The sequence below is a fragment of the Chinchilla lanigera genome, unplaced genomic scaffold (genome assembly GCF_000276665.1).
Source record: "Chinchilla lanigera isolate Chin_1 unplaced genomic scaffold, ChiLan1.0 scaffold00080, whole genome shotgun sequence".
Lineage (NCBI taxonomy): Eukaryota > Metazoa > Chordata > Mammalia > Rodentia > Chinchillidae > Chinchilla > Chinchilla lanigera.
In genome coordinates this window covers 9008609-9028670 of record NW_004955481.1, presented here as the reverse complement: position 1 = coordinate 9028670, position 20062 = coordinate 9008609, and the positions used below count along the sequence as shown (strand labels likewise).

The window sequence follows — 20062 nt, the reverse complement described above, 5'->3', positions numbered from 1 at the left end:
AGAATATTAAAAGCTGCTAGAGAAAGAAACAGATCACCTATAAAGGAAAGTCCATCAGAATGAAGGCAGACTTCTCAACACAAACCATCCAATTGAGAAGAGCTTGGAGTGAAGTACTAGAGGTCCTGAGACAAAACAGCTTTGAACCAAGACTGATATATCCAGCCAAACTATCCTTCAAATTCAACAGAGAAATAAAATACTTCCATGAAAAAGAATCACTGAACAGCTGCATGAGTGCCAAACCATCCTTACAAAGAGTACTAAGAGATATTCTAGACAGAGAAAGAAATGACCGCAATTTCAAGAACAACAATAGAGAGGAACCTTCAAGCAGAGCAAGCAGTTAAACAGGGAGAAAAAGTAGGAAGCCAACAAGTAAATAACATGACAATGATAAGCCAACACATAACAGTTATAACCATAAATGTAAACAGCCTCAATTCACCAGTCAAAACAGACTGGCAGACTGGATTAAGAAACAAAATCCAACGGAATGCTGTATACAGGAAACACATTTTACTCAAAAGGAAATCCATAGACTGAAAGCCAAAGGATGGAAAACAAATCTCCATGCACCATGCACCCAGAAAAAAACAGGTGTATCTATTATGTTTGCAGACAATGTAAACTTCAAACCGAGAATAATCATAAGAAATAAAGAAAGTCACAACATACTTGTTAGGGAAAAACTGCAAGAGGAAGAGATAATAATCATAAACATGTATGCACCAAATATCAGAGCACCAAACTATATAAGACAAATCTTAACAGATATAAAAACCCAAATAAATAATAACACTATTGTAATAGGGGACCTCAACACCCCTTTGACACAAAGAGATAGGTCAACTATACAAAAAATCAGCAAAGAAATAACAGATTTGAACCAAATCTGCAAACAAATGGACTTAGTAGATGTATACAGAGTGTTCCACCCCGCAACATCAGAATATACATTTTTCTTAGCTACACATAGGACTTTCTCTAAAATAGACCACATTCTAGCCCATAGAGCATACCTAACTAAATGCAAAAGAACTGAAATTATTCCATCCATATTATCTGACCACAGTGCAATGAAATTGGAAATTAATGACAAAAGGAACTCCAAAAACTCCATAACCACTTGGAAATTAAACAACAACCTCCTGAACAACCAATGGGTCACAGAAGAAATTAAAGAAGAAATTAAAAAATACCTACAAACAAACAAAAATGTAAATACAACTTACTGGAATCTGTGGGATGCAATGAAAGCAGTCCTCAGAGAGAAATTTGTAATGGTGAACTCTCACATAAGGAAAACAGAAAGAGAAAAAATAAGTAGCTTAATGCTGAACCTTAAACTTTTTAAAAAAAGAACAAGTCCGCCCAAAGCCCAAAGAAGAGAGGAGATTATAAAGAGCAGGGCAGAAATTAATGCAATTGAGATGAAGAAAACACTCCAAAAAATAAATGAATCAAAGAGTTTGTTCTTTGAAAGAATAAATAAAATTGATAAAGCCCTAGCCAAGCTTATCAAAAAATGAAAGGAAAGAACTCAAATTCATGCAATAAGGAATGAAAAGGATGAAATTACTACAGAAATTCAGAAGACCATTAGTACCTACTTTGAAAATCTTTACTCTGATAGGATAGAAAACTCAGAAGAAATGGACAGATTCCTAGATATGTATGAATTACAAAAGTTGAATTAAGAAGATATAAAAATCCTGAACAACCCAATATCAATTAATGAGATTGAAAATGTGATTAAACACTTACCAACAAAGAAAAGCCCATGCCCTGATGGATTTACAGAAGAATTTTACAGGAAATTCAGAGAAAATTTAATACCAACACTCCTCAAACTCTTCAATGAAATTGAAAAGGAAGCAATTCTCCCTAACTCATTTCTGGAGGCAAGTATTATACTGATACCAAAACCAGAGAAAGACCCAGCCAAGAAAGAGAACTACAGACTAATCTCCCTGATGAATATAGATGCAAAGATACTCAATAAAATACTAGTAAATAGAAAGCTACAAATCGTCAAGAAAATCATACACCATGATCAAATCAGATTCATTTCAGGAATGCAAGGATGGTTCAATATTCACAGATCAAGAAATGTTATAAACCATATCAATAGAGCCAAAGAGAAAAACCATATGATCATCTTAATAGATGCAGAAAAAGCTTTCAACAAAGTCCAACATGCATTCATGATAAAAACCCTACTGAAAATAGAACCCTACCTCAATCTAATCAAACCCACCTGTGAAAAGCCAACAGCCAATATCATACTAAATGGACAAAATCAGAAAGCTTTTACTTTAAAACCAGGAACAGGAAAAGGATGTCCACTATCACCACTCCTATTCAACATAGTTCTGGAAGCATTAGCCATTGCAATTAAACAAGAGAGAGAAATAAAAGGAATAAGGTTAGGAAAGGAAGAAGTAAAATTGTCACTATTTGCAGATGACACGATACTTTACATGGAAGACCCCAAAAAATTCCACAAGAAGACTCCTTGAATTAATTGACAAATTCAGCAATGTAGCTGGATACAAATATACAAAGTCAACACCCAAAAGTCAATAGCATTGCTATACACAAATAACAAACAGAGTGAGACAGAAATTAAGGAAACCATACTTTTTACAATAGCATCCAAGAAATTGAAATATTTATGAATCAATCTAAGAAAAGAAGTAAAAGATCTATTCAATGAAAACTACAGTACTCTGAAAAAAGAGATTGAAGAGGATTTCAATAAATGGAAAAACAGTCCTTGCTCATGGATAGGAAGAACCAACATTTTGAAAATGGCCATACTACCAAAATTGTTGTACAGATTCAATGCAATTCCCATTAAATTACCATTAGCATACCTCACAGGTCTAGAGAAAACATTCCTTAAATTCATCTGGAACCAGAAGACACCCAGAATAGCAAGAGCAATCCTGGGCAACAAGGACAAGTCAGGTGGAATTACAATCTCTAACCTGAAATTATATGACAAAACTACTGTAATAAAATCAACTTGGTACTGGCTAAAAAACAGACCTGAGGATCAATGGAATAGACTGGAAGAAACAGACACAACCACAAACACACTCAGCCACCTAATCTTTGATAAAGGGGCCAAACAAACTCACTGGAAGAACGATAGCCTCTTTAAAAATGGTGCTGGAAAAATTGGCTTACCACTTGCCAAAGACTGAAAATAGACCCAAGTCTATCACCATGCACTAAACTCAAGTCAAAATGGATCACAGAAGAAAAAGTAGGTAAAAACCTTGAAGACATAAGGGTAGGCAGAGAGTTCAGGAACAAAAACCAAAGCACACTGATAATAATTCAAAGAATCAGCAACTGGGATCTCATCCTACTGAAAAGTTTTTGCACATCTAAAGAAATCACCAGCAAGTAAAAAGAAAACCCACAAATTGGGAAAAAATTTTAGCTGACTCTCCCTCGGACAAAGGTCTTCTATCTAGAACATGTAAAGAATTAAAAAACATCAGCGCCCACCAATTCAAAGTCCCAAACCTAAAACAGGCAACTGAGATGAACACACACTTCTCAGATAAAGAATACAAATGGCAAATAAATACATGAGAAAATATTCAACATCATTATTCATTCGAGAAATGCAAATTAAAACAACATTGAGATTTCATCTTACCCCAGTAAGAATGGCTATCATTAAGAAATCAAGCAATAACAAATGTTGACAAGGCTGTGGAGAAATAGGAACTCTTCTCCACTGCTGGTGGGAATGCAGACTGGTGAAATCACTGTGGGAATCAATTTGGAGAGTCCTCAGCAAACTAGGTGTAGAGGTCCCATTCAACCCAGCTATTTCCCTTCTGGGTATTTTCCCAGAGGATCTGAAAACATCATATCACAGCAATATATGTGCACCCATGTTTATAGCTGTGCAATGTGTAATTGCTAAATTGTGGAAGCAACCCAAATGTCCATCCACTGAGGATTGGATAAGAAAATTGTGGTACTTCTACATAATGGAATATTACTCAGCTACAAAGAAAGATAAACTCTAGGTTTTTACAGGTAAATGGTCATAACTAGAGATCATACTCATAAATGAAATAAACCAGACCTCCATGTGTAAGCAATGTGTTGTCTCACAAGTGTAAGAACCTGAAAGAGTGAATAAAAATTAGGAGGTATGATAGACATTGTGAAATGAAAGAAAAATGCCCAAAGGTAAAGAGCAACTGGAGTGAGGGAAAAGAGAAAAGAAAAAAGGGGAAATTATGTATGTATGTATATACAGGATAGCTAACATAGTTGTACTACTGACTTCTATCACTTTACTGAAAGGAACAGTTAATGATTACTTTTTTTTTTTTTTTTCTTTCTTTCTTGTTTTTTTTTTTCCGGTACCCGAATCGAACTTATGACCTTGCGTTTGCCAGGCAGGCGCTGTGCCGTAGACCTAAATCCCCAGCCCAATGATTACTTATTTGATCAATCTTGCATGTCTCTGTTTGTTTTTCTGAGAAACCACTTTGAAGATATCAATACAAAATACAACAACCATTGTTAATTTCCTACCACTTTGTCTGTTAACTCTGTATTGCTTGTATTGTTATGCTATTTTGTAGATGGATGTCTGTTTGTTAATGCTTTCCTTCTTTTACTTTTAAAATAGATTTTAAAAAGGCATACACCCTAAATCAACCAATAGATGATGCTGTATCCCCATTAGATACAATCTTTGAATCCAGGTATCAAAGGTAGAAATAAGATTGTCTCCACTTACTATCAGTTCTAGTAACACTTGGGAAAATGTGTGCTTCTTCTTTGTACAAATCAAGATTATATGAGTTTAGAAATCTTGATATCTAGAGGAAGAATGCTTCTACATTGGCTTCCATAGAGTCTCGTTCAACCTCAAGCTGTGGCTGCACTCTATCTCTTGGGATTTGCAGGCCAAGCAATCCACAGTCAAATAGAAGAAGTTGCCACCTGCACAGGAGTCCTGGACCCTGAACATCAAGTGGAGGTGGGTCTTCTTTTATTCAATGAATGTATTTGGCACCTAGGTGAGCCATTTGCCTGTCTCTGGATATTTTCTCTCCAACTTTTGACAGAATATGGACAAAAGAAGCAGCCACAGCCTGATCTTCAGAAGAGCATGGTGACCAGGGGCTCCATTGTCAGTGGGAAGGGTCTAAGTCAATCCTGAAGACAGACCACCTAGCCCAGCTGATCTGTTGGCTTAGGGTGAGAGAGATCTAGCATGTGTATTAAAAGAGACAGTGAAAAGCATTATTTATGACTTTAAGCCCAGCTACTGCAGTTAGAATGGAGGCTCGATTTCACCCCACTCTCCTTACTCTCCTTGCACATTTTCTAAGAAAAATAGGCTTGATGGTGTTTTCTGGAACTTATTTTGTAAGCAAAGTGACTAAAGCAGTGCAAGGGGAGGTTGTTGTGGAGTTTATAGTATGCTGCCAAGATTTTCTCCTTCCAGGGCTAAGAACTCTTTCTCCAGCTGGAGTTGACTACAAATACTTCTGAACTGAGTTTCCTTCATGGAACTTGCACCCCCTTGTCTAAAGAGATCTACCTCACTCAGAGTCATATCCTGCCCCAAGAACAGCCTTCAGCCTTAAATGGTTAAGATAGAGTATAATAGCCTAATCCCTCACATCCATTTTGGTTATCCCAGTTCTAGAGCTAACTATGGGACTGTCTGAGACCTGGACTACCACTATATCACAATATAAATTCTCTCTGCCTAGTCTGCTTTCCATACTCTCCATGAGGATTTACTTCTAGGAGTTTGCATCCAGCAGAGACCAGTTGGTGACATCCTTACTCCTAGCTGGGGTCAGTGTACCACCAGAAGACTTAAACATTTCTAATGCTTTGTACCCATAATTTTATCTTCCTAGGACACATAATGTTCTCATCTAGGGTTGAATTGGGTCCAAGATTCCTTCAAAGACACAAGATAAAGTTTGGCATAGGGGATGTAAGCAAATTCTGTTTGGTCTTTCATAAATGGAAGACACCTTTCCCCTCCTTCCCCCTTCTCAATGCCTACTTCAAGATTTGTATGATACCAGAGAATCTGTTGAGCCCAGCAAGCTATTCTGTGGCCATTCCATAGCTGGTATGTGCCTCTTTGACATGGAGATGCACCCATCTGCAGTTGATGTTTTGGACCAAAGTCTGCTAGGCTGTAGAAGAGTCAGAAAGTTACGTTCTTCCTGGGATGAGGGCCAATGATACTCTGAATGTGTACCATTTTGTGATAGCCACTAGAAGCTTTTTGGAGTCCTTGATTCTATTTGAAGCCTTCAGAAAGGATCAGTCTGAGATAGAGTTGGTATGCCTGTTATCTTGGCCTCTGTCTACCTTGGAGTGTGAATGTAGAACACTTTGACAGCCTTCTTTGCTTCAGTGGATGGAGATGGTGATGTTTTCCAAGAGATAGTACTTTCAGAATAAAGGATCTTGTAGAGTCATTAGTTAGTCCTTTACTTTCCTCCCTATAAGATACTGCCATCCTCATCTCATGGAATAGGCAACCAAGGCTCAAATAACAGAGAGAGTAAAAGAGAGGGAGAGACAGAGAGAGAGAGAGAAAGAGAGAGAGAGAAGGAAATCAGTTTTCAGGATAAAACCAAGATTATTTGCCTCACAGATCAATGTCTTTCCTGGCACCTCATGCTGCCATTTTTATGGCCATGTGCCAAGGCCACCATGGTCCCAGGAGAGTTTGATATGAATGGTACCCCCATGGAACTGTGCAATACAGTGACCCTGATGGACATAGCATGAAAAAGCAGTCTATCTGCCTCCCTGGGATTGGAAGCCTCAGACTGTACACAGCTATGCCAGAAGGTTACCTATGACCATTTTCTACCTTTGGGGACATACTTGGTCTCTGTATCCAGGCACATGACTGACAGAAAGACTGCTTGATTTGATATGCCAAAGGGGAAATCCCAATTGGAGTTGCTAATGCAGAAAAAGGAGTCCAATCCACTTGATTAGAAGCTCTCAAGCTTGTAAAATTAGGGCATAAGGATGGAGTGTTAGAGGGAAGTTTGCTTTCTGAGCCTAAGAAGCTACCCTTTAATAGCAAAATTGAGAAGTCTCCATGTCACCAGTGCTATTTCTCCATGTAGACCATTCAGCACTTCACCCTGACTTGGCCCATTCTTCTTGCAATTATCTTTTCCCCTCCCCATGCATCATTCCTCAAATTCCTTCTGCCAATGCTTTGTGCTGCCTACTGCGGTAGTGTCCTAACTACATATCCCCTCCATTCCCAATATGGTCCATAGCCCTTACTCTTCCTGAAGTTCTTGTCATAGCCCTTCTACTCCCACTGAATCAAAACTTCTAGTGCCTGTTATTACTAGGATGACTATATGCTTTAGTTTTCCTGGAGTACTATTAGTTTATGTGTAGTGACTGAAAGTAACTATTCATAAGGTTACCTGTTACCCTGAAAAGCATCCTGATTCAGGTGAAGAAAGTTATGTGTTCCCCATAGTTATTGCTCTTTATATGGAGCACAAACTCCCATCTGGACAGCCTGGCCTAAACCTTTATTACAGGTTTCCCTATCATATTACACATGCTCTAACCCGGACACCTTCCAATAGGCATCCACACAACCTGATAATCATCATACCCATCCTTTCCAGGCATTTGTTTGAGCCATACCTCTCCTTTCCCTGGACTGAACTGCCTTTCAAAGAACACCCGTATGTGTCACCATCAGTACTGAGCATGAGCCCCATCCTGCCTCTGAAGCCTTCACCCAAACCTCTTGCTGATTTTCATGTGGCCCTACTCCGTAGTGTTGGAAGTCAGAGCAATAAAGATGGGTAGGTGGAGAATGGAATACCACAGGCTGTTGCAATAGGTGATATGAGAGACCTAGAAAAGTATGAAGTGGGCGAGGGAGGGAATGGCGGAGGGCTCCAGCAGAGCGTGTGGCTGAAAACTCGCAATCAGGGAAACCACAGAAAGCAACCAGATCTAAATGTTGGAATATATTTTTTGGTGTTGTTAGTTTTATGTTGAATCTCAATGAAGACCAGCCATGCCCAAGAGGCATCTGCCAGGAACTCAGCTCCTCCCATGCCAGACCTCTCGCCCATCTTTACCTCTTTCCCAGCTCAATGTGAATTCCCCACAAAAATTACAACTGAAGACAGTAATAAAATACGTACAAATTTCATATATTCTGAAAACAGCATTTACTTTCATTCTTTATTGTGAATCACAATTTGGGTTCTCAAGAACAATGTCCCCCTAAAATTACAAGGTGTTTTCTCTGATTATCTTTTCTAAGACCCTTACAAGAGTCCAGGGAGGCAGGGAGGGGCATTCCCAGGAAGCTCAGAGTAACAGTTTCTACACTTGGCAGGGAAACAGATGGGGGCTCACAGAGGGCAAGGGATCCTCTCAGAAATTTACCTTTTTGTTTTGTTTTGTTTTGTTTCCAGTACCGGGAATTGAACTCATGACCTTGCACTTGCCAGGCAGGCGCTGTGCTGCTGAGCTAAATCCCTAGCTACATTTAAAAAATGACTGATATACATACAAGATATATTTAAAGACTACAATAACTTAAATGTAATTTGTTTTAAAAAATTACTGAATAAAAGTCATCTCTTTGGGGAATGATGGTATTATTTCAGAATGTATTTTAGGAAGGAAAAATAAATCAAACATTTCTCAGCCACTGGTTTGTAGTCTCACGAAAGGTGATTCTGGCTTTGCAGTATGGGATATTTGGCCCAGGTACTTTACAGAATCCTGAACCCACTTCTTCTTGGGGTCCGCACATATCTCTTTCTCCTGTTTGGTCTTGAAGCTGTGGAATGAAAGAAGTCAATTAGAAAAATTCCCTTTAAAAGTTCTGCGTATTCAACTGTAAATATTCTTGGTGCATTTGCCATGAGGCAAAGGGGTTGCTGTGGGAGAGAAACAGGGGTAGAGGAAGGATGGGACTTTAGGGTTGGTTGCTGCTCTTCATGGCCCTGTAAAGCCATCATTTTTCTTCACTCAAAGAAACTATCAGCATTTTCTGTTGTGCAAATCTATGGATAGGATGATAGAGGTCAAACTGCCAAGCCTAACTCTAAGTGAGTCTGACTCTATCTTAGAAATGAGATTTTGGTCCCCAGGGAGGGTGAGCTTTGTTTACTCACATCACAGCTGTCTGGGGACATTTACTGCTGGTGATTATTCTGTAGCTCTTCAGTCGCTGAATAGGGATCTTCTTATTGGTCACAGCAAAGCAGCAGGTCTTCGGGAGAGCACCTGAATTTAGAGGAGAAAATGATTAGAAGGAGCCACTCATTCTAGGCAGATAATCCCAAACATGACTGCATACAGGAAGAAGGAGGTTAGGAGAAGGTGAAGATGTGTAGGAGGTAGATGTAGAACATGTCCATCATGAAGGACAGTGCCTCTGCCTCTATCATGGTATCTGCCTGTACAGTGGGAATCCATCACCTCCAACAAGGGGACAGAAAAATATTGGTCAGTGTCATATACTCCCATCCTGTAATTATGAGGGGCTGCATAGCTCTGTGATGATCATGGTACTGTTCATCAAACACTCTCCCTTCTCTGCTTTCTGGATACAAGGTAGGATGGTACCCTTTGATCACCTTTGATTGGTTGAAGCCATTTACTAGTTTTAAGAGAGAACATGAGGTGGCAAGTGTCATTTCTAAGCCAGTATGTGACACCTATGCCCCTCGACAGTAGTGAGTCTATGGTCCTCAGTATATAAGTGCAGAAACTTGAGCCCATGCATTACAGACATGGGATATAAGCAAGAAAATAACCCTTCATTAATTTAACTGTGATAGCCAGTTGATAATTAGGATTATTGCTGTGGCATGCTTTAGCATATAGGGACTGATACTCAGTAAATACAAGTCATCAGAGGATGAGAAGGTGAGTTACAGTGCAAGCACCCAAATATGTTCCCCAACAGAGTCAAAATGAGTTCCCTTGAACAATGCTCTGGGACCTTATTCTGTTCTCCTAATCACTGCATTGAAAGCTGTCTTGGAGTTCAGCAAAATTTTGGGGTCTCCAATCAACAAATTTTCCCCCTTCACCACTGTCAAAACTTCCCTTCATGTCATGCCCAGCTGTAAAGGTAGATAATCATGGATGCATTGAACGTCTGCCCCAACCCTCATGTCACAGTAAGAGACAGGGAGAGAGAGACAGACACACAGAGACAGAGACACAGAGAGAGAGAGACAGAAAGTGAGACAAAGACAGAGACAGAGACAGAGACAGAGAGCACATGGGGACCAGCCTCAATGCCCAGACCCCAGCTCTGGCTCTTCCACTGCCTGGATTTGAGGGTGAGGGTTCTTATTTGGTCAGAGACTTGTTTTCCAATCTTTCAAATGCAAAATTTGCTCTGAATATTCATGTGGATGGTTCTGGAGATGGGTAGTTTCCCTTAGGGAAGGAGGGGCTTACCTGGCTGAGCAAGCACCTGGGGGCTGAAAGCTGAGGCTGTGAGCAGCAGGCACAGAAATGCTGCGAAGACTTTCATAGTGGAGCGTGCGGATGGGCTTCAGTGTAACAACAGGTAGTTTCTAGGTTGTTCTCAGTGCCTCTGCTATTCTGGCTGTTCTGTCTGCCTTTATAGGGAGCAGAGTGGGTGGGAGCTTCCAGGGAAGTCTTGTTCTAAGCAGGGTCAAGATCAACTCATTACGAAGAGGAAATCTTAAACTCTGACCACATTCTAGCTCTTGGAAAGACAGCGAGAGGCGAACTCATGGGCGGGACTTGGAATCTATTTAATCTGTCCTGAGACCAGAGCAGAGTAGAGGGTAAGGGAATACGTGATTATGAAATGCAGTCAAGTTTCTGACTCAGGACAAAGAAACAAAGAGCCTGAGGTGATTGGGGAGCATGCTGATTGAAGAAGAACCTGTGGTCTTTGTGAACATCTGGTGGCTTTCAGGGTTTGGAGGCCATAAGAGTGCCTAAAACTTCTGCTAGGCTGCTATGCACATGGAGAGATTGCTCAGCAGCTCTGAACTCTGATAGGCCTCTGTGATTCAGAACAGATAACACAGGAAAGCCTTAGCTTTGTAACCTAATCAAGTGATCACGGTATTTACACCACTTAAATCCTTGTGCATTTTAAAACTATCTGATCTTGAGTTCTTGTGCATTTTTAAACTATCTGAGTAGCTGCTAAAGTCACTTTGTAGATAAACAAAATGAGCTTCTAGACATTAAATAATACTGGAGTGGAATGAGTCTGTTTGCAGCAGAATATGCCGCCTACCCCTGTGCCCTTAGATGCCAAGAATTCAAGGACACATTTGAAAAATCAGCCTTCTAGTTTACCCTCTCCCCTTGGGCACATATTATGAACAAGCTGTCCGATGGTTTAAAAACATGAAATGGATAAATGACATATCCCTTTTTGAAAGGGTGGAAGGGGAGGCAACATCTTTAGTGCACATTATGGCCCTGGATACTACTGTGGAGAGACTTCCTAGTTATTTCTTGGCTTGTACTGCACATGCCCATATCAAATTGATTAAGGTTACAGAGACAGGTGTGTTAAGGACTCTGAGGAGTCTTGGGTTAGTAGAAGACTTTACTGTGGTTGACTGGTGATGTCTATCATGAGCACAGGATTAGAGAAAGCCTTTGCTGGTTTACAAAGTCTCTATGTACCTATCTAGAATAACTGGTCGCCAAAAACATCTGTTCTTCCCTGCTCTTTGGTGTTCAGTTCCAGATCAGAAAGTCTAGTGGGGAACCTGAATTCAGGATGCCTGAGTCTGAATGACAGCTCTGCCACTGACAAGTCTGATGCCCTAACCAACCTCCTGGATTAGGATGGGAATGACTATTATACTCACCTTAGGGGACTGTCACATGACTGTCAAATGGGTTGAGCACATATCTCAGCAGAGTTACTGAATCTCTGTAGGTGCTAGACAATTAGAAGTTGGTAGTGTTTTTTATTAAGAATGGGGCAGAGTTTATGGTCTAGGGGATGCTAGAAAGAGTCTAAGAAGATGATTTCTTCCATTCATTCTTCCAAATATTTTACTGCTTCCAAGTAAAGACAGTTTTTGACTTCCAGTTAAGCCTACGTTGTGCCTTGGGAGGGTTGGAAGCTCTTAACAGTTATGTCAGTACAAAATATTTGGAATGTTCCTGACATCATAGGTACTTGGCTGATGCTAGTAAGTGATCATGTGCCTTAACAAGAATAATTCCATTGCTTAATTGAGTGTTTACAAGGCTTTATCAGCAAGTGACTTTCCATTTTTTTGTTTTTCTCCCTGGGCTTTGGATTTTTATGTGGTCTTCAGAAACCTCAGTGGGATTAAATAAAATAAATCTTGAGGTATCCAACTCAGCAGATGTCCTACCCAACTGCCTGGCTGTCTCTAGCGAGTAGGGTCAGGGACACTGGCTTTCTTCTCTTCGACATGTCTTCCTTGGAGACTTCTCATCCAGTAGTGACCAAAAATGGATCTACCCCTTGCCTGTGACTTACTGCCTGATGAATAGGGGTGACTTGCTCAGAAAAAACTCTGAAATATGAGCCATGTTCAGAAAAAAACTGACATTTGAGAAAACAAACACTGGCTTCAGTGTTTCCAGGGAATGGTGGATGATTAGCAGGGAAGGATCCCAGCAAGCAGGGCTTCTCGATTTGCTCTGCTCTCACCAGATTTTCTTTGCTATAGCAAAGTCATTGACAGGCTTGGAAGAGATACAGCTGTTTATTCTATTTTATGTTTATTTCCAACTTTCTCATAAAAAAGGAGTAGAGCATCACATGACGTGATTAATGTGCTGCATAATCAGGACTTGCCAAAAAGAAAAGAATAGAAGGCTGAGGTTCACTGTAACTATAAACCCATGTTAGTTGCTTGCCACTAGAAAACATCAATAACGTGAGGACAAGCTGTTAGGGCAAGAAAAAATACTGATTTGGAAAGCTAGCAAACCAAAGACAAGGGAGTCTACCACCAGCAAAGACCGTCTTGCCTAGGGTTTGCAGTTGCAAGACTTATGGGGACATTATGGGGGAGTCACATCAGATGGGCAGACATTCAAAGTAGTCCCAAATTCCAGGGTAGTCACACATTTTGCGTGGTCTTCTTTTCTGATTCACAGGCTGCTGTTATGTTTAGATTACTGGACCTTCTGGTGTCTATCTCATGACTCAGGCCCCTTGTAGTTCCCTTCCCCAAGAATGCTTAGTTACTAGTTTTCCCCAGAGGACTAGAGGAAGATAGCATTCACCAGAAAAAGGTTTGCAACCTTTTAAGTGGCTTTAGTCAGTGATATCTACAGCAAAGCTAGGGAGACTAATAATGTATTGCCCAACTGTGTGACTTCCAAATTTAGTCTTTTTAAGAAGATAACTAACAGCAAATGAAGGTAGATGGTGTATTTAACTTTTCCTCAGTAATAGCTTGAGGATCAAGGACCGAATCCTCAAAACTGCTCTGTGATTCAGTCAGACCTGATTCTGGAACCTATGTCTCTTAACTCCTTTTGTTATAAAATCTTTACTGCATTGTATATCTTGCCTCTGTTTTCCCATTTGCACAGCAGGACCCAGGAGGTTCCAAGCTTCTCCTTCACAAAGGTCACAGAGATCTTATCTGCAGTTTCCTTTCACTTTTGGAAGAAAATTACCCCAAATTAGTATAAACATTCTAATAATGTGGTTAGCAAATAGCAAGTTGTCAGTCTGCAGTCTATGCAAGGCACTGTATTTATTTTATTTTATTTTATGTTATTTTATGGATTGGCTTAGTTAATCCTCCCAACCAACCCAGGAAGTAGGTATAATTAACTCCACTTCAGTATTTTTACATTTTTTTATTAGTGCATATTTAGTCACACAGATTAGTGAGTTTCAGTTTAGCATGTTTGCACATGTGTATAACATACTTCGATTATACCCTTCTATTATTTCCCTCCCCTTCTTCCCCTACCCTCTTCTTTCTTCTCTAATGGTTTCCTTTCATTAAGTCCACTTTAGTTCCGTTTTTGATTTACTTTTTGAGACAAGGTCTTGCTATGTAGGTCAGACTGGTCTTGAATTCACTCTAACCCAGGCTGGCCTCAAATTTGTGGTGATCCTCCTGTCTCAGCCTCCTGAGAAGAGGATTACAGTAATGTGCCACCACACCTGGCTTAATTAAATTCATTTGAAAAACTAGAAAATATAGACAGAGAATTGTCTTCTCTGAAATTCTTTATGAAAGAGAAGCCTGCTTCCCAGAGTTTCCTTGAAGAAAACCTGTTTTTTTTTTTTAATTTAAAATTTGAAATATTAACTCTTAGACTATCTCAGCATTATTTTGGAGTAATTGCCCCTCCTCTTTTGTACGAAGGTGGAAAGCCAAGGCACACAATCCTGAGGCATTTCCATGGGCCCATGGATCATGGGTACACTGGCCTACCCTTTGATAACAACAGCAAAAATCCCTGTACATTTACTGCAATACATTTCTATTTTAGTTTGTATGACAGACAGGTATGTGGGAAGCTGCTTGCCACAGTGCTGTCTTCTAAGGAATGACTTAGAGATAGGCTGAATGTAATCTACAGTGACTGCCTGGACAATGATCTCCAAGGTCACTGGGCAGAGATACTTTAAAGAAATAGGCATGTATGCAGCTTACATTACCTCTGCCTGCCATTGACCTTAACTCCTCATAGGACTCAATGTGACTGCCAATGGGACTGAGAAATGAAGAGAAGCAAATCAGTATTTACTGAGGGCTAAAAATTTGTCACAATCTGTCCTTTGCTTACATCTGTGTAGGAAACACTATTAGTCCATCCCCAAGAGAGACAACCCAAAGCCCCAATTAGCTATTACACAATCCTATATGTAGAGGATCTCTCCATGAAAGAGTACATCATCCTATATGTACAGATCCTCTCTGTTCTGCCACGTTCATCACAGCTCTCAAAGTTCCCAGGGGGAAGGATGTGGGAGGATGGAGAAATAAAGATAAGAGTCGGAATACAGAAAGCTGAGGTCTAGTGCAGCCCTCTCTCCAGATGGGAGGAAAGGAACTATTCAACCACCACAGCATGATTGTTTATACATTTGGCAGGAGGTGTCACGTGACACCCCTCTGCCTAGCAACCTGCCTGCATGGCAGCCTTGGGGTGCCTCACATTCTCAGAGCTGGAGTAGCATGTTCACGTGGCTCACCTTGGACGCTCTGCGTTCTCAGGACCAGCCTTGTTCCAGCCCCTCATGTGTGATCTAGCTCCAGCTTCAACTACTCCCACACTGTTCCATGAAGCTGTGGGTCCACCTTGTCCAGTGACCAGGGGACTGAAAAGACATGTAATATAAAGAACATATAAGACTCTAAAAAGAGAGCATACTTGCAATTAGTGCCCTCACTCATGGAGAGGGTAGTAAAACATGTCCAATGCCTTGTAGCAATCCTACAACCCTTCAGGCAGATGTAAAAGTCTCCCATCCTTGATTCAGCTTAGTTCTGCTCTGCCCTTCTGTCGTTTTGATCCTGGCTCCTGGTTGTCCTGACACAACCTTCCCTTTGGCCACCTCTGAAGCATGTACTGAGGAGAGACCTGCTTTTCTTGAGTTCCTCCAGCCTTTGTGAGTTGCTTACTGCACTGTGAGACTTGGAGTTTGTCTACACTCTGAGTTGTCAGTGGTTCTATCTATCTATCTATCTATCTATCTATCTATCTATCTATCTGTCTGTCTGTCTATCATCTATCATTCATCTATCCATCTATTATCTATTCACCTGGGTTCACTTTTGGTTTCATTGGTAATTTTGTATAGTTCCCTTGATATATTTAGGAGGCTTCTCATGTCTTTGTATCCAGTGAATTCTGTATGCCACTGTCCAAATTTCTTGATATACTTCTCAAATTATTTTTCTGACTTTTTCCTTACCCCCTCTCATTAATGAGAAAGTTTGAAGTGGCAAGGCTATACAGTATCTTCATTCTGATTTTTACCCTATATCACTTCATCCAACTGAGTTTTGCTAGATATTTATTACCAAATTTTTAAATTCTTAAATATATTCTTTTAATGTTTGGAACCTAGAAACAGACTGCTCTTCCAACAGTTTAAGTTTTTAAATTTGTGAACTTTATTATCTTTCTCTTTGGAGAACAGCAGATTCTTTCCTGAGCTACTCTTCTTGCACTAATATCTTGAAAAATGTGGACAAAAGCAGTCATCATACTTGTAATATGTATTTTTCAGACTTTCTCTTTGGTACTACAGTTTCAGCAGACAGGACCTGACGGCTCTGATATTTGTAACATGAATCTACATCTTTCAACCTGAGAAATTAGCTTCCCTTTCTGTCTGCTGCCAAATGTCTAGAAAACCACTGTGTTTCAGGCAGCTCCAGATCAAGGTATCAATTCCTCTATTTTCTCAGGGTTGATCTGAGATCCAGTTGTCAGAGTTTTAACACCACAGATGTTCAGTAAAATGTTCATTTCTCTCTCCTGTCACAGTTCAAGGTAGGCTCAGTGGATTTCCTCTAATTAGTGACCATTAACTTGCAGATGTGAGCTGTTTCCCATTTAAAGTTGGTCTTTATGGAGCACATTGCTTTCCAGGTCACCTAAATGAGGAGGCTGGACATACAGGTTGTTGTAAAGACTAGGTCTGGAAGTGGCTCAACATCATTTAGCCCCCAAGCAGTTGGTTAGAATTCAGCCACACACAGACCTCAAGTAACAGTTTACATTGAAGAATGTAGAAGGCACCATGGATATGTGGTGGGCACACACAGTGTATTTCTTTAGGACTAGTGTATGCCCAATGGCTAAGATTAGAAGGTATAAAATTTTGAGGAAAATATACTCTCCATTTACTCAGCATCCTGCCTCACAGCCCCTGCCAGGCTGGGCCAGAGTAGCATGAGATGGCCACTCTGAGAATCTAGTGTGGGATGGACATAGCTGTTATATTCATCACTTATACATCCCCAGGTGTTATGGCTTGTGTTTAGATGTCCCTCCAAAGCCTCATGCAGTCATAGATTGGGCTTTTTCAGAGGTGGATGGATCTAAAGAATGTGATGCTTGAATTGGTTCATGGTGAAATGCTAATATCAAGGGCACTAGTGTTAAGGGTATTAGTACTACCCACTCTAAGTAGCCTTGATAAAATATAAGGGATAGAAAGACTGGTGCTCATCCCTTAATGCTTTGCTACCTTCTGCCTACCATGAACGATTTCTCTTCTGCAATGCCTATCTGCCATGCCACTCTGCTTTGGAGTCAGCTGATTATGGGCTGAATCCTCTACAGACTGTCAACTGAATAAACCTTACCTCCTTTAACTTTGGGTGTCAGGTATTTTGTCTCAGCAATGAGAAAAATAACTAAGACAGAACTCAGTACCAGAGAAGTGGGGCTGTTTCTGTGACTATTCCTGACCATGGGGTTTAGGAGTCTTTGGAGTTGGCTTGTGTGAAGGGGAAGAGTTACAAAAGGTTTAGAGATGATGGCTGAAAAAATACAGCTGGATTGCCTGAAGCTGTTCTTGATGGGAGATTTTGGTCATAGCTCAGAAGACCACAATGCTGATAGAAATTCTTCCAGTAAAGACCAGACTGAGATGATTTCTACTGGGAAGAAGGATTGCACTGGTTGCTGAACTCCAGATGATGTGTGTCATGCTTTGGCAGAAAGTTTGTCTGCATATTGCTCATGTCCAGAGACTTTGCCTGAGACTGAGCTTAAAGCAGTAGCCTAGAGAAGTTGTTCCTCAAGATTTGGTTCACAGGCATTCAACCCTTACAGCCAAGAGAGAAGGAAATCTGGCTACTGCTCCACCTGGCAGCAGACCTTGGCATCATTCGCATGGTGCTGGTTTTAGGTGTCCACAGAATGTAAGAGCTGTGGGGTCAGGAAGGCTTCCACCTAGATTTCGGAAGATGATCTGGGAGGCCAGGCAATGTGTACTGAGAGAGCAGTGTGTGAAGCTGTGAGTGTGAAGCCAAAGGTGAGGTGGAGAATCTGGAAGTTTGGAGAAGCCAGGAATATGGATCATCTGAGGAAACCTGCAAGGAGGGAACAGAGCTAGCCCCACAGATAAGCCATGGGAGCTACAACAACTGGTAGTGCCACTGGGGCAGGACCACCGAAGCCCTTCAGAGTTAACAACTTGTCACAGATTGCTGGGGATGTTGGAAGTGGAACTGTGGCACTCAGTGTTTTCCCTGCTGGATTTTGGTTTTACTTTGTTCCCATTCCTTGCTATCCCCCTCTTTGTAACTTTTCAAATGAAAATGTCTATCTTGTGCCACTGTATGTTGGAAGTTTTTTAACTTTCTTTTCATTTACACAGGGGCTCACAGTTAAAAGTTTTTCTTAAATCTTAGAAGAGACTTGGGACTTGCACTTTTCAGCAATGCTGAAATTGTTAGGGCTTTGTCAACTCTTGGAAATGGAGTAAGTGTGTTTTGCATAAAGGAATAGGCATGAGTCTTTTGGGGTCAGGAGTGGAATGTTACAGCTCAGGTTTAGATGTTCCCCAAAAGCTTCAAGCAGTCATGGATGGGGCTTTTTCAGAGGTGGATGGATTTAGAGAATGTGACACTGGAATTGATTCATGGTGAAATGCTAGGATCAAGGGCACTAGGATTAAGGGTATGGGTGCTAACCATTCTAAGTAGCCTTGATAAAATACAAGTCCTAAAAAGAGCTGTGCTCATCCCTTGTTGTTTTGCTACCTTCTGCCTACCATGAACTGTTTCTTTTAGGCAATGTGTCTGCTATGCCACCCTGCCTTGGAGCCAGCTGATTATGGACTGAAATCTGTACATGCTGTGAAGTAAATAAACCTTTCCTTTTTTAACTTTGGGTTTCAGATACTTTGTCTCAACAACAATAGTAACTAAGACAGCAGTGGAATTTAACAAAGCTTTCAGTGATAACCAGCTGCTACTTAATAATGACAATCTTCTAAGGGAAGGGGCAGCATATGTATTTGCCCAATATAACATGGATCAGTTCACACCCGTGTAGATAAAGATATGAAGATCAGATTTCAATTAACAGAGTATGGTGTCCTGAGTAACAGCTGTTTTTTAAGATCCAAGATGCAGAATTTCTTAAGTTCGATCGCATAAGAAAAGGAGCAAATAATCCTCAGCCAGAGGAAGTAAATTAAGATTTTATGTCTTGGAGAGAATCCCATGATAATACTTTAACAGCCTGTGTGAAACATCATTATTCCAACAGCTTCTGTACTGTTTGGCTAAATCTATAGAATAGGAAATAGGCTATTATTGCATGTATTGAAAGCTATCCATGTCAGCCTAAAAACTTCTGGTATGATTGTCAGAGATAAGAGTAGAAGTTCACCACCATACCACCTACAGCTCAAGTGGCTGGAGTATTCTAGATTCAAATTCATTATGCATTGTGAGATGGCAATGTTCAGTTTATTAGTCATAAGGTTGTGCAAGATTCAATAGCTTTTTCAAATGAAGTCCAAGTTACCAAGGAGTTACTTAAAATCAGAGAGAATGCAGACAATAAGAATCAGACAGCAATTAGTGAAAACTATCACACAATGTCAGACACCACATTCAAGGCTTAAAGCCAGCAGCTTTCAGTTCCTGGCACCAGAATCAACTGGAACAAGATATTCAACCACACGATTGGCAAAGAAAAGCACAAAGTTTAAAGATGGAGTGTGGAATTCCACACTATGTGGAAAGAAGAGGATTCAACATGTGGTCATATGATAAACAAATGATTTATAAACAAAAGTATTATTTTGCTAGGGCTTTCAAACTTAACAGACTTTCTAGCCTCATGGGATGCTGTTGAATCTATAGCACTGTGTTGAACTGTTTGTGTCCTTTGACTTGTAGTTTTCTGTTTTCACTGTATCTATTTGTAAAACTTTTTGTGTTTAATTTGTGTTTTGTGTTTAATTCTGCTGTGTTTACAGTTGGAGAGAGAGAGAGAGAGAGAGATCTAACTTGGAATTGTTTTAGTGTTTAGAAAATTT

The 20062-nt window shown here is 40.3% G+C and overlaps 1 protein-coding gene and 1 pseudogene across 1 annotated transcript; one reads left to right on the top strand and one right to left on the bottom strand.

Moving 5' to 3' along the window:
• Positions 1–8234: 8234 nt before the first annotated feature.
• Positions 8235–10741, bottom strand: LOC102003870 (eotaxin). The gene is made up of 3 exons (XM_005402838.2): positions 10501–10741; positions 9201–9312; positions 8235–8863 (listed from the first exon to the last, which is right to left on the bottom strand). The coding sequence occupies exons 1-3, from the start codon at positions 10574–10576 to the stop codon at positions 8725–8727; spliced, it is 327 nt and encodes a 108-aa protein (XP_005402895.1). The 5' UTR covers positions 10577–10741; the 3' UTR covers positions 8235–8724.
• Positions 10742–18593: 7852 nt separating this feature from the next.
• Positions 18594–19732, top strand: LOC102011989 (annotated as a pseudogene).
• The last annotated feature ends 330 nt before the right edge of the window (positions 19733–20062 follow it).